The sequence below is a fragment of the Camelus bactrianus genome, chromosome 5 (assembly GCF_048773025.1).
Source record: "Camelus bactrianus isolate YW-2024 breed Bactrian camel chromosome 5, ASM4877302v1, whole genome shotgun sequence".
In the NCBI taxonomy this organism is placed as follows: Eukaryota; Metazoa; Chordata; class Mammalia; order Artiodactyla; family Camelidae; genus Camelus; species Camelus bactrianus.
Window position 1 is genome coordinate 72,032,264 of NC_133543.1, and position 15,671 is coordinate 72,047,934.

A 15,671-nucleotide genomic window follows, 5' to 3' on the forward strand; every position below is an offset into this window, starting at 1 on the left:
ATTCAAAAATCTTAGCATTTCTAGGTTATCAATATAGATTTCTTTACCTATTCAGTCCAACTCAATAGGTTGCTAAAAAATTGGCAGTACTAAAGATTATAAAAGTTAACATCTACATAGTCCCTAATATCTGTCAAGTCCTGTTCTGTTTTTAAAATGTCAACTCATTTAATACTTATAATAACCCTATAATAACTTATGGTATACTATTACACCCATTTTACAGATAAAGACACTAAAGCATAGGGAATTTAACTTGCCCAAGGTCACTGCCCCTTACATGAAGTTTCCAGCCCAGGCTATCAGGCTCCAGGCTCTGTGCTTTATTGACCGCATAAAGCTGCCCCTGGAGTAAGATTCAAATTAATCACATCTGGTCAGGGACAATGGGAAGCAAAAATGACAATGTCCCATTTGAACTGGAGTAAACTGGTGCTGAGAGGGAAAGTGATTTACCAAATCACAAAATGAGAGACCAAGTGCACGTCACCTACGTTCACTGTTTTCCTTCTGACCATACTAAACTGAGTTTAACTCCCCCTCAGATTTTGGGCACCATTTCAAGTCCACAGGTATTGGGCAGAGGGAAAGGAACCCACTGTGAATATTACTGTGAAGCAGAGGGAGGGTGAAGTGAATAGCCTGGGTGCTTCCCTGGACGGACATGATTCCTTAATTTTTATTCATGTGTTAAATGATTATTTATGTCTTAATCAGAGAGAGAGATCTAACTTTAAACTCACCTCTCCATTTATAGAAAGTGATAGGACTTTAAAAAAATTTTTTAAATTAAATTTCTTTAATTAACATCAAGATACGGCTTTTTCTGTAATAGTTTTGTTTTACTGTAGCAGATTTTATTTTCTTCTGTCTTATTTATATTGTTTTCAGTTTTTTAACCTGGTACATCTGTCTTCACTTTCAGATTGTTTTAATCCAGTGAAATTAACCTTATTCCAGCCACAGATTCTGAAGTAGATCATTTGTGGCTATGACATCTTTACTTATTTAGTTCCTTGATATTTGAACCTATGACAGACTGTTGCTCTTGAATTTATAATTTACTTCAATAGTTAATGGATTATATATGGGTAAATTGTGAGATTATCTAGTTTTACCATGTGAAAAATTTCATCTTCCTTTTGAATTGCTATTATAAGCATGATTTGTCACTATAAGCATATTATCACTCTTTACTTTACAAAATTCCTTAACATACTATGTACCTTGCAAGTTTGTATTAAGTTATAGGGGGAAATAAGAGTATGCAAGAACTTGTTTATGGTTTCCTTCCCCTTACAAAGAAAGCTCTTTTACATGCATAATCCTCCATTGTCTGCAGAGAAAATTTACAAAGTAAACAAACTACATATATGTTTCTGTAGACTTCTCACATGATTTCTCTCTTTTTAGATTTTGTTTTCAATGCTAAAGTTGGGCTGGGAATAAAGATGGAATTAAGCACTCACTATAAAGTGGGCACCTTATTCATTTTCTTATTTATCCCTCACTATGAAGGAGGGATCACTTCAAGGTGGTATCAACTACATTTTAAATAAATAGAAACAGAGAGGTTAGGTTACATACATAGTAAGAGATAGAGCTGGAGTGAAGCAGGAACCTTCCAGGCTTTTCTGACTTTTCAGGCTATAATGTTGTACTCTTTCTACAGTTCAACAATAGGGCTATTTCATAGGCAATTCCTGTAGTGAAATGCTTTGACAGCCAAAACACACTATGGCAAGATTGTTAAGGAGTTGCTATTCCATTTACCATAATGATGATATAATGATAATTATAGCTACCACTTATTCACTTACTATGTACCTGGCATCTTTCTAAGCAGTTTTACATATATTAACTCATTTATTCCTCATAACAACCTTGATAGTATTGTAAAACTATAATTCCCATTTCACAGATGAGGAAACAGAGGCTCAGGAAGTTTAAATGTTTTACCCCAAAGTCACACAACTCAACAGCATGTGCTCCTGGTTTGGAGTTTCTCATCATGTAAATGAGCCCTGTACCTTGGGCACCTAGATAACTCCCTGGAGAAATTTTCTTCCTCTTGGTTTCTGAAGAGCAAATCACCCATCACCCTCACTCCTGCATATGAGGGAGTCTGTTGAGACTGACCCACTGGGTGTCTGAGTCACGCACCTGTAATGATGTTCCTGATGGGCTTCACCAGGGCTGTGAAGCCAGAGACTTCGGGCTGTCTGTGCTCCCACATGGGCTGCCATATAACGAGCCCACTGGCCAATCGGAACGTGAGGTCAGATTCCTGGGAGAAGAGAAGATCTATGTCCAAGAACTGGCTGAAGGGACCAGGCAATGCAACAATTAACATCATTCACCAGATTATTTTCAAAGAAGCCTGATCTGCAAGACCTTTCCTCACTCAGATGAGTGTTTCTAGGGTAAACCAATGGCCCTAAGTCATCTTCATAATTACTACGGAAATCACGGTGGTCTGCTTTAGGCAAAATTAATAAGAATGCAGCTTTGGGCAGAGCATGAAACACACAAATCATTGTTCTGTGTTAGCAGTGATTGAGTACTTTCTATTTCAAGGGTCTTGGCAGATCTTTTTACCCGTGATTATTATTATTATTCCTCTTAATGATTTAATTGTCCCCTTTTCCCCTCATAAGGCAGTATCCTTGGAGGCTGGCTATTTTGACTTTCTATCGTGCACTCCATCTCTTGTTCTTGCATTTCATGGAATTGGAAACATTATTTAGACTCTTCTTAGTGTATCCTTTTGTAATGCTGCCTTCTCAACAATCGCTAATTCTCTGAGGGCAGAGAGGTATCCAGCATCCTCCCTCCTCCATAGCCCCTGTCACCATCACAATGCTAAATACAGCATTAGAAGCTGGGTGCACAATAGGTGCTCGATAATTACTTGCTGAATTGCACTGACTTTACAACCCATACTCCTTCAATTTATCTACAGTTGAAGGTCTCTCCCAGGGAGTACATTCTCTGCTTCATCATTACCTCATTTTGAGTGGCTGAGATGTTTAAAATGCAACTTATATTTATTGTATAAGTACAAATACATGACCTTCTGAGGTTACATTTTAAACAACGCAGCCTCTCAAAACAACGTAGAGATGGAAGCTGAGAATATGATTGCAGATTAATGAACACAACTGAGATCCAGGAATTCACTTAGGGTGGTGATTTGCAACCCTGGGTTATATATTATAATCACCTGGGGAGTTTTTAAAACCTAGGATGCCCAGGTCTTGCTTTCTCCCCTACCCAGATTGATTAAATTAGAATTGCTGTGAGGTTTTCTTAAGTTCCCCCTGGTGACTCTCATGCGTAGCCATGATTGAAAACCACCGATCTAGAAGGATAAGAGCTAGAAAGAAATTGATTCCTCAAATGGTGAATCAATGGAGCTCAGTATCAAAGGAAGCTTTAATGGAAAGAATGGATGAAACCCCTAAAGAAATCTCCACATTGGGACAGAGGGGACCCTTCTGTACACTGTAGACTGAGATCCTGGCACCACAGCAGTACCTATGATGGAAAAGCACCCAAGACTCCTACAGGAAGTATTAGAAAAGCCCATAAAGCATTTGATCAAATTCCTTCAACATTCATTCTACAAATATTTATAGGCCACCAACTGTGTACCTGGTCCTGTTCTAGGTTCTGGGATACAACAATGAACAAAGCGCATAAAAATCCCTGCCCCCCAGTGCAAGGGGAGAAGCAGAGCAGGTAGAGGGAAGTGTCAGGCAGGGTGCTGATGTTTTAGACAGAATGGCCAGGGAAGGCCTTCTTGTGCGGTGACTTTTGAGCAAGTATCTGAATGAAATGAAGGAGCTGCCAGATAGATATTTCCAGAAAAAGCATTTTGTGCAAAGGGATCAGCAAGTGCAAAGGTCCTAAGTATATCTTGTGTGTCAAGAAATAGCCAAGAGACTGTGAACCTGGAGTCAAGTGAATGACAGAAGAGTAGGAAGAAAAAAAAAAAAAGATCTGAGAAGTTATCAAATTCCAAATATTACAGGCTATAGTAAGAACTTCAGTAATTACCAAATAACATGGGAAGCCAGCAGAGGGTTTTGAGAAGTCGAATGACATGACTGGATGTATGTTTGGATAGGATCACTCAGATTATTGAGTATAGTTTGAGAAAGAGTAAGCGTGGAAATAGAGACTATTTAGGAAGCTATTATTATCATGTAGGTGAAAGATGATTAGGTATTAGCAGAGGGCAAAATGAGAAGCGGCAGCTTCTGCCTACATTTTGAAGATAGTTTACAAAATTTGCTAATTGAGTAGAGGTGGAGTGTAGGAGAAAGAGATATCAAAGACTAGGCTTTTCCATAGATAAAGATGGGCAAGATGAAGGAGGAAAGTTTTGGGGGTATCAGGAGCCTGGTTTAGACATGTTAAGTTTGAGATGCCTGTTAGACATTCAACTAGACATACTGAGTAAACAGCTAGATGGACAGGTCTGAAGTTAAGGGGAAAGTAACCTCCCTCATCCCTTGAAGTGGATGTGGGGAAGTTTGCATGGTATTACATGTGGCATTAGATCCAACAAGCAGGGAATTAACAGTGTGCAAAATATATCAGATTTGTCCCCAGAAATGCAGGATGCTAAATCTCAATTGACCTGAATTTGATCATATCTTATTAGTTTCTGAGATTGTCTTTTTCCATATTTCTTCTAAGTAATCTTGATACCGATAAAGCTCCAGTGAACACTGCAGCAGGAAGTGAGCTCTCTTATATTGACATCCTGGCCTCTGACATCTGCTTTGTCAATGCGACACTTAGCACTCATTGACAATTACTGCCATCATTTTATTGTATTTGATATACCCCCAACTAGATTGTATCTTTCTTAAAGACCAGATCTCCTGTGCATTTTTCCTCGAACATCAACACATAATTGTTGATTAATTGAGCATATTTTACATATCCCAAATAACACCAACTAAATCTAATTATCCTTTAGAACTGAATACTTGCAGTCCCTACAGCCAACTCTTATGTAGGTATGTCCTCTTGAGTTGGCTGAATGTATAAACTCTGGGATGCTAATTCCTCTTCTAGAGCCCCCTTTAATGGGTCACCCAATGCTATCTCTGCACACATGAGCAGAAACTCTGCAGCTGGAGAAAATGCTGTTTATCATTCAAACAGCTGTGCAGTGGGTGGTCTAGAAAGGTCCTGAGAAAAACCAGAAGGTATAAACATTCATAGAATCAACATTTCCATATTACAGGTTCTTTCTTGCCTGCACTGAAAGCCTGTTTTCACAATGATGTGAAGCCATTCTAAATATGTTTACTAGTAGCTTAGAGAGATCTACTTAAACAACTATTATTTTAAATTCCATTTTAAAGTTGTTTACTTCACACATACGGATTTTACAAAAATTTCCTTCAGGGCTTGGATTTTGTTTAATTCCCTGCTGTTTCTCCAGTGCTCTGAACCGTGCCTAGCATATAGGAGGTACTCAATAAATATTTATTGAAAGAATAAGTGAATATGATGAAATTAAAAAAATATTGATAGCACATTTAAAGCAGATTCCTTAGTCGTAATGAACATTCATCATTTTTCACTGATAAAATTAAATTTGCCCTGAATAATATATTTATAGAATGTTTAGGTTATTGATTTCATGTAAAATATTTGAGCTAGTTATAAATGCATAAAAATGCATTGAATTATATACTGTCTTACAAAAGGATGAGTCACTTATATTTATTTGCTAATTAGTAAACTAATTCATTCAATAAATATTAATTGCATACCTACAAAACAGAGACTACATTAGCTATCCAAGATACAATGATAATTTCTAGTCTCAAACCACTCAGAATCTAGTGGGAGAGATGGACACATAAAGAGATAATGATAATAAACAAGCTAAAAGTGACAATAAAATAAGTCTAAGGAGGGGGGCAGATCTTGACTGAAGTCATAAAGAATGAGTAGGGGTTTTCTAGGCAGAAAGATGGTGTACAAGGGCATTTTACGGGCATGACCAGCATGAGAATAGGACTGGGAAAAAAACATGTTATGTTCTTAGGGAGATTCCAAGCACTTGGAGCTCATAGGCAGGAGAGGAAGCCAGGCAGCTCCCAGATACCACTAAGGAGCTGGAGTTTCACTCTCTGTATAATGAAAAATCCACAAATTATTTTAAGCATGTTGGTTATTTGGTCAGATCTGCATTTTAGAGAGAGTGCTTTGGTGTTGAGGTTGGATTTTATGAGACAAGCCAGGAGACAATCCAGTTAGAAAGTGACCAAGTCAGAGGTCCAAGTGAGAGATGATGAAAGCTTAAGTTAAGGCAGTAGATAGGGATGAAGAAGATGTGGTCAATTTGAGAAATATTTAGGAAACAAAATGAGTAGAACTCTGTGATTAGTGGAATATGCAGGTAAGAATGAAGGAGTAATCATAGGAAGCTCCTAGGTTTTGAGTTTATGTGAATGGATCCACTGAAATATAGAACATCAGGAGAAGGGCTCATTCCGGGGAAATCTGAATGCTCATGGATTATCTGTTTGAAGAAGCTAGTTGACAAGTTGGTCTAGAGGCCAGGAGAGGAGAATAGTTAAGAGATATAAAATTAGGTGACTTCAGCCTATTGGGACACAAATGGTAAATGAAGCAGGAGAAGAGGTCAGAGAGAAGATACAGCGACAATAGCAAAGGGTCTAGTTTGTATCTCTGGAGAACTCCCAGAGTTAAAGGGGCAGGCAAAGAAGATGAGCTCTCAAAGAAGATAGAGCAGAATTAGCCAGGGATGCATGGAGAGCTGGCAGAGTGTATCGTCACCAAAGGAATGGAAATCTTCAAGAAGAAATGATGGCTGGGATTTCAAAATTTGTAGATACTGACAGGCATAGGCAGAAGAGATAAGCAAGATTATACTGTATAGCACAGGGAAATATATACAAGACCTTGTGGTGGCTCACAGCAAAAAAAAAATGTGATAATGAATATATGTATGTTCATATATAATTGAAAAATTGTGCTCTACACTGGAATTTGACACAACATTGTAAAATGACTGCAACTCAATAAAGAAATGTTAAAAAAAAAATAGAAGAAGAAGAGATGATGGTAATTTCAAACACAGCTGAGTTTTAGTGAGATGAAGACAGCAAAAGAAAGATTAGGTCAATAGCTCAGAGGCTGTTCATGACTTTAGTGAAGAGATTTCCAGCACAGAAACATAAAAAACTGCGTAGTTTTGTAGAAAGTCAGATGGAATTGGGTTTGAATCCCACCTTGGTTACTTAATGAGCTTGATTATTGCCTCTCTGGACCTCAGTTTCCTCTTTGGTAAAATGAAGACAAAGATATTCACCTTCCTGTGGGTGTTTGTAAAAACCAGAAATGATACTTGAAAACTGCCCGTTACATAACGCGCTCAGATGAAAAAAGCCTCGTGGGGATATTTATCACATTATTACAATGTTTTATCCCCTATGGCATCTAGAACAATACTTCCCTTATAGCAATAGTAAAATGATAAAACAATAGTGCTAGTAATAACACCCAGCAATAATTGTTACAATACTATGTATTAATCACTGTGCAGTGTATCAGAGGCACTTTCTTACTCCCTTATAAATGCTCCAGTCCCAGGCCATAGGTAAAACCTGGGGACCTTGAGCCAGCTCTTCTCAACTAGCTACAGTCTCCCCTGAAAGAAGATCTGGTTCCCCTCCCACTAATAATGCACAACGCCAGCAGCAATAAAATGCCAACACTGCAAGTAACTACCATTTGTTAATGACTTCTTTTTGTGTGTCAGGTTGAGCACTATAATTTGTTTAATCCTCACAGTGCCTCATAAAATTATTCTTACATTCAATTGATACTTGAGGCTTAAAGAAGTTAGTTGCTCAATGTCCTTCCTACTTAGAGTAGGATGCAGCAAGCACTGGATTCTAACGCAGGCCTGTGTCCTTAACTTGGACTCTCAGCATGTCTTCAAATAAAATTACTGCCATTCGGGTCACTCCTATACTTTCACATTTTTTAATCCAGAGGATATTTCTCTACAAATAGACATCTTACTGGGCTATCTTTTTAAAGGAACTTTCTTTCCGGCTCTCTCCATTTTAGGGACTATGTACCTACATGTAACTGATACTCTTAGCACCAGAATCAGCTTCTGATAATAACTTGGTTTTATTTAGTGAGTCAGTCATTAAGTGATTATTGATTGCTCCATATATGTCAGACACTCTTCTAGGCGCTAGAGATACAGCTGGGACCTGGACAGGCAGCATCCTTTTGCTCAAGAACCTCTGTTTTAGGGAGAGTGATAGGCAACAAATGTAAACAAACCCATAAAATAATTTCAGGTACTGATAAGTGCTAAGAAGGAAACAATGAAAGAAGTAGATTTATATACTAGTGGCACTAAAGTAGCCAGGGAAATACTTCCCGAGGTGGTAACATTTGAGTTGTGAGTAAAGTGACAGAAAGGACATGGCCATGTGAAAATCTAGGGGTAGAGGATGGGAGTAATGCTTCAAATAGAAGGAAAAATCAGTGAAAAGACCTGAAAGCAAGAATACGCTTGTTGAGTTGGAGGGTGAACCTGTGGTGAGTCTGCAAGTTAGTGAACAAGAGAGACGCCAGTGAGATGGAGGGAGACGGGGCTGGGGAGGTGGGCAGAAGCAGGTCCTGCAGGCCCCATGGGTCTGGGAGAGGGTCTCAGATAAAGTGATGCTTTCCATTAAGTGTAACCTTTATAAAAGACTTTGAAAGATGGAAAGCATAATGCTTTTAAAGCAGCAATTTAATTTAATAACACAGAATTTTTTGATAATTTTCATAGATGATGTGGCCAGTGCCTGTGAAACATTTTGGGAATATACAGGTAATTTCAATTCAGCAATGGGACAAAGTCCACTGAAAGTGAATTTATCTAAAATTAAATTAAATGGATGAAAAGTCTTACTAGTCCATGCCCCCTCAATGGTCTCACAACCATCATATATACATATATATATATGTATTTATATATTTATTTTACATATATATATAATGAAACATTGATTTATTAGGATCCTGATATTCTATTAAAGAACAGTTGAGTGTAATAATTCCTTATCTCTTATCAGAGCACTTAGATGGAACACTCTCATTCATTCATTCATAGAAGTAACAAATAATTCTTGATTTCTTTCCATGTACTTGATGTCTTTCCATGGACTTTCTATGCACTCTATCTTCACATATACTCACCGTGTGTTCAAAATATCCAAAATTGTATGCAGTGGAGGACCCAAGAGGTTAAATAATATCACCAAGATCACATAGCTAGAAAGGGTTGGCACAATGACTTCAAATGATTTTGTCTCTTTCAGATCCAAGGAGTACATGCATATAATTGTATTTTAATACAGTTTATTTCTATGTAATACCATGTTTTGTACTTTATGCATTTAAAAATATTTTGAAAAGCAATTCTTAGATTGTACACCAAATTGTTAAATGGTCCACAGCACATAAAACGTAAAAACTTCTGCTCTATTATAACAGATGTAATATTATTATTACAAAATGCTATAGAAATACAAAGGAACAATGGAGGGAAAGGAGGGCAGAGCAGACTGCAAGGGCATATTGAGGGAATGGTTCACATGGCTCCCAGAGCTGGATCATGAGGTGGTCAGTAGGGACTGGCAGTTGATTACGAGAGGGACTTAAGCTCCAGATCATGCTTGACCTTATATGGCATGTTTCATATGCTGGGCATGATCTTGGGGCAGATGGAGAACCACTGAAAGTTCTTAAAGAAGAACTTTGGTTTTGAAATAATGTTTGGTAGTTTAATATAGCAGCAAAGCTCTCCATGTCTTGGCTTGCCATAAGATCAGACAAAGACATGGACACCAAGTATGGAAATATCATTTGAAGCCCACCCTCACCTGACCTCCAGCCCCCTTCAGCCCTAACCAGCTTTCTGCTTACCTTGATCCTGTGCACCAGAGGAGCAAACAGAAACACAAAGAGCTCCACGGTAGCCATGGAGTTCTGGAAGATCTTCCTTCGGTTGTTTTCTTCTTCATCGTTGGAGGTGCTCTGGCAAGGCTGCCCTGGAGAACCTTGGTTTTCAACCTGATGGATGAAAGCGCTGCTGCCGCCACCCCAGCTGGAGCCTCGGTCTGTGCCCCCAAAACGCTCACTGCTGCAGTCCTGGGGGGCTTCCAGGAGCATCCAGTGCAGGGTGTGAAGGAGCTTTGTCTCAGCGACACCCAATTTATCCTGGTGGCCTGCATGGGACAACCCCACAGTCAGGTGAAGGCAAACTCTATGACCAGAACAATGGATGTCAACCTTAGGTCTTGAGAGCACATCCTTGCTTTGTTCTGTGACTTGATTTCCTGGGAGACACCAGCATTTCTCTGTACCACTTACAGTCACTGCTGGGAGGGCTCATTCTTGTTCTGGGGACTTTCTAACTGGCTGTAATCTCTGCAGAATGATATGCTGTCACAGGGATAGAAACTGCATGGATCACAGCTCTTCAGTAAGATCCCCATATATGTTTCCAAATAAGCAGCACAATGGTTAAGAGTATTGGCTCTGAAGATAACAACTACTCCATTTTAGAAAGTGTGAGTAGGAAAGACCTCTTGAGAAAGGTAACATGTGAGCAAAGACCCAAATAAGGGGAAGGAACAGGATGGAGAAGAGCTTGGGATAGACAGCTAGGACATAATGCTATGTGGGGAAAGCAATCTGCAAATAATCTAAATAAGACAAATAATATTTATGTGCATGCATGTACACATACACATAGCGCTACAAAGTTGGGAAAGGTCTGGAGGGCACTATGCCAAATTCACGAAGGCGGTTGCTTTAGGCATTGGTAGAACAAAGAGACAGCTCTGATTAGAACTCATCTTGAACAGGTGAGAGTCTTTAGTTTTCCTATAACATTTTAATGTTTGAATGGAGAATATATTCACATAATACTTGTAAAATTAAAACCTTAAAACAAACAGAGCTAGTCCTCTCGTTGGTAACATGGAGATAATAGTGATGCCAGAGTGACGGAGACTTTGTGAAAATTAAATGAGAGAATGTGTGCACAGTGCCTGGGAAAATAAATAATAAGGAAGAAGGACAGTTCTTATGAGTGTTATTAGGAGTTGCTCTGAGTGAGGACAATGATTCACCATGAAGAAGGGAAGCAGGAGCACCAACCTAGTTTGTTCCTGTTCGACAGCAGGGTGGCGGTGCAGTGGAGGACATGAGGCAAAGCAGCTTGTACCAGTTCCCATCTGGAAATGCTCTGGATGGCCTCAGAGAGGGCCGGAGAGAGGCCATGAAGCTTGTTTTCTACCAATACTCGTTCAAAGGACTGTAGACAACAAAAAAAGTGAAATAAGAAATTGAACTCTGATGGGTGAAATACTAGACAATGTACTACATATCCGAAAAGACACAAATAATTACATTAAATTGTTTAGAGTGTGCTCAAGTTGCATTTCATTCTGTATGTTGACATGCAGTGAGTCAGTGATAATTTCCTATTATCTACCCATTTTCAAGTTTTTGAGCCAAAGTCTATGGTTTGAATTATTAAATGATTTTTATTTCCACCAAAATAAGTTCCTATCAAAAGAAAAAGTGCAACAACACATTTAACCTTATAAAGTTTTTGGATGTAATATTTTATAAAAATGTTTTTGGGTCATCTAAAGGGTTATCACAACTGCAGACCAAATTGAAATGTCTCTTGTGAAAGTATCTTGAGGTACAGAATTTATGAGAATGTGCAATCTTTCAAGAGATCTGACTTTAGGGTTCCTGAGTTATTCTATGTTCCTAGCAAAGAGTTGGCACATGACACTCCTCACCTAATGCCTGCAACCATAAAGATATTTAATATATCTTTTCAATAAAGAAAGAAAAGGACAGGGAGAAAGAGGGAGGGAGGAGGGAAATAAGCCATTTTTGCTTTGCTAGTTTACTAAATCTTCTATCCTGGTTGGAGATTCTTTCAGAGAGTGAAGCATCCCCACTGAATAGGTTTAACCTACTCAATTTTTTTTGAAGGTATAGGAGGATATCACTGTAAGATGTTGGGGAAAGTGTAGCTATCAAATATTAGAATAAGTTTAATAGACATTTGACTTGGATGAACAGAACCTGATTGGTACTTGATGTCCCAGATGGTCTAAAGAATTGTGTTCTCTAGAATCATAATACAAGTCCCAGGTGCTCAAGCTGTAGTATTGGAATTATTAGGATACCTGAGAAAACAACATGACTTAATACAGAGATTCTCCAAAGAAAACCATCTACTTTAGACTCAAGGAAGGAAAATAAATTCATCTTCATAATGAAAGGCATGCTGAGGTTTGGCAAGGAGTGCAATCAGAGATACAGTCTTTTGGGTTTTGTTTTGTGTTGTGTTTTGTTTTTTTAAAAAAACAAGATAAAGACAGATCCAAACACTTTTAAATTCCTCAGCCCTCCGATATCTAAGTATTCATTAGGTAAAGGGTGAGTATATTAGACATTAGAAGACTATAAGAATTTATACAGTCTTGATGAATATACCTTTAGAGGATGAGTTATATATTTCATAATCTCAAGAAGCTTTAGATACTTAATATCATTTTCTTCTTAAGTGTTACTAATATAACTTTTTATAATTTTCAATGCAGGAAATTGGTTTTTATACTTATATCTATCTATGAATGTGACTTACTTTTTTGATATTGTGTGACTATATTAAAAATGTCAAGCACATCTTTGCCAAGAACAGAGAAAAGTCAGGGTTATTTTAAGCTAGTGTAATTGTAACCATGGTTTGATGAAGGCTCAGAGATTTCAAGTGTCAAATTACTTTAACCTGAGCTAAGTACAACAAATTACATTAAAAGAGACTTACTAGAAAGTTAGTTAGATTAAAAAAAAAAAACTGTGACAATTTTGAAGGTTAAGAGATGCAACAAAGCAAATTCCTATTTAAGTGTGCATGTGTGTGTGGGAGGGGGGTGTTTAATTCTCCACTGGCTTCCATAATAGTTTGTGGCCCTAACACATTTCAGAGCTCCTTACTAGGAGGTCATCTATCACCTATCTAGGCATTTGGAAAAATCATGGCAATATCCACATGGGTAGATTTCCACTTATAGGTTATAATATATGCAATGTAAGACCTTTACCTGAGCTCCAAATTTTAATGAAGTCTGTGAAAAGCGCATTTCAACTTTGCTTCATTGTTTCATGTCCTTTGTTCTCAATTTGTAAGACATGCATGGGATTCCCTTATAATCTCGGGACAAGTACACAATATTTTGCATAAACATTAATAGCATTATTTTCATAGTTATTTCATATCGTCCATTTCAGACTTGCACAAAAATGGAAGACATCAAATTCAAAAATGCATATTATTTTGAGTAGTTCACAGGCTGTCATCTTGTGAACTTGCACTATATAAATCTTGATTTTGTTTTTTTTGGGGGGGGTAATTAGCTTTATTTATTTATTCATCTATTTTTTATCAAGGTGCTGGGGACTGAACCCAGGACTGAGTGCATGCTAAGCATGTGCTCTACCACTAGAGCTATACCCTCCCCCTTGAGTCTTGATTTTGTTAATTAAGGATTTCACTTATCATACTTGCCCTGCAAGCCCTCTACCACCTGGTTCTCTGCTATCTCTCCCCCCTCTCTTCTACAGGTCTACCAACCCCCTACCCTCAGCTCTGGGCTAAGGGCCTTTAGTCTTGCTTTTCCTCTGCTCTTCCCTCAGCTATTTTTCCCTCCCTTCCTTAAAGCTTTGTCCAAGGGTCACATTAGCACGCAAACCTTATCTATCCAATGCATCTAACATAAAACCTTCACCCTAATGCTCTCTAATTTCCTTTTCTGCTTAACTTTTCTCCATAGCGTATATCACCATCTGGCTTGTTATGGCTTTTACTTATTTGTAAGTAGACTGTCCCTCTCCCTTTAGAATGCAAACCCCATATTTGTTTAGATTATTGCTCTATCTCATTATCTGGAACTCTGCCTGACACGTAGTAGGTGCTCAATAATATTTGCCAAGTGAATTAATATACACAGTATGATCTAATGTCTTTCTTACAAATTACCATACAGAATATAGAAATAGTGGTTAAACGGTAAATATCACATACCACACAAGAGGCTTCATATTGCTTCCCCAGTTTAGGCCTCAAAAATGCACTGAAAAATTAATAGAGATAATTGTAATAAACATAAGTACAATTATTATTAGAGCATCCTTATGACATATTTTTCAACAAATAAGACAGTGCTATGAAACTCAAATTTCATGCCTTCCTATGGCTTGTTAATGAGCAGGTGTTGAATAGCTGACGACGTTTGCTTTTACACGTGTAATTACATATATGAAAAAGCTGTGGATCTCTACAGTTTATGCAGCCACTCTTATTCTGAAGACTTTTTACCTAATTGGATTCTAAATCGCCAATGGTCAGAAGTGTTGCATTACTCATGTGTACAGTCATATTAAAAACTGAAAAATGAACACAGCTTGTGGGTTATGATTTTCAGGATCTAATTTCTTAGCTGATAAATCTCTAGAATAATAACAGTAGCAATAACGGAATCTTGTTTCCTGTTTATTGGAATAGGCTTCAGGATTTTTCGGGAAAAAAATTCTTATCAAAAATTCTTCTCAGAGGCTTTAATCAGGAAGATTACACCGGCTGAATCCGAGCAAAAATGGTTAACAAGTGGGCATAGCAGATATTCGACAAACAGGAGCTGTAAAAACAACAGGTCACCGGGCTGGAATTACAGCAGGAGATGGAGGGGGAATTGGACACAGGAGCACAACCAGTCATAATTATCTTCCCTAGTTCCCCGCCCCCTCTTCCTAGGCTCTCTGCCCTCCTACCCCCTAAATAATGTATATATTTATTCTACAGTTGCCGATCTACTTGCCGTCAAACTTCACTGAAATATTTTTAAATGCGTGGTTTTAAGCGGGTGCAGAGGGCTTGCTTTCCAGCCCCAGAGAGGGAGCTGCAGGCTGTGGCGCGGCCTCAGCGGCAGCGGCAGTGGCGGTGGTGGCGACGACCCAGGCGGCCCCGGGAGCGCCCCCAGCCCAGGGCAGCCCGCGGTGCGCCCTCTGCTCCCCTCACCTGGTTTGCCGCCACAGGAAGGTCTGGATAGGCAAGGGAATGCCGCGGCCGCTGTCTTGCTCCTGGCCCTCGGAGCTCTTCCTCTTCACCATGATGGTGGCTCCCGGGAGTCCTACTGCAGGACCCAGCGCCGGCTCCTCGCTAGCCGCCGCCGCCGCCACCTCCTCCTCCCGCTGCTCTCCCCAACTCTCATCCCCTCCTTCCCCGAGGCAGAGCAGGCTCTCTCCGCTCTGATCCCCCGTCCCTCTCCCCTTCCCCCGCCCCTCCCCGTGCGTGGAACATGGCTGCGGGAGGAGGGGAGGGCTGGAGGAGCCGCGAAGCGAGGAGGGGGGCGCTCGGAGGAGCTGTCCGCCTCGCCGCCCCCGTGCCCGCTCCTTGCTTTCAGCACCTCCCACTGTGGACAGCGGCCCGCGCCGGACGGACCGGCGGGAAACAAAACCAGGGGTCAGGTTGAGAAGCGGCGGGATGGCCAAAAGGGTCCACCCTCCGCATCGCACGC

The 15,671-nt window shown here is 39.4% G+C and overlaps 1 protein-coding gene across 3 annotated transcripts in view; it reads right to left on the minus strand.

The window, feature by feature from the left end:
- Nucleotides 1-15,353, minus strand: part of UNC80 (unc-80 homolog, NALCN channel complex subunit) — a 190,421-nt gene extending 175,068 nt beyond the window's left edge. For all 3 annotated transcript variants that reach the window (XM_074364069.1, XM_074364070.1, XM_074364071.1), the window contains exons 1-5: nucleotides 15,173-15,353; nucleotides 14,180-14,228; nucleotides 11,227-11,383; nucleotides 9,988-10,289; nucleotides 2,164-2,287 (exon numbers count right to left, since the gene is read on the minus strand). In XM_074364069.1, the coding sequence (XP_074220170.1) occupies nucleotides 2,164-2,287; nucleotides 9,988-10,289; nucleotides 11,227-11,383; nucleotides 14,180-14,228; nucleotides 15,173-15,264 (724 nt within the window). In that variant the 5' untranslated portion in view covers nucleotides 15,265-15,353. The remainder of the gene's footprint in view (nucleotides 1-2,163; nucleotides 2,288-9,987; nucleotides 10,290-11,226; nucleotides 11,384-14,179; nucleotides 14,229-15,172) is intronic.
- Between the last annotated feature and the right edge of the window lie 318 nt (nucleotides 15,354-15,671).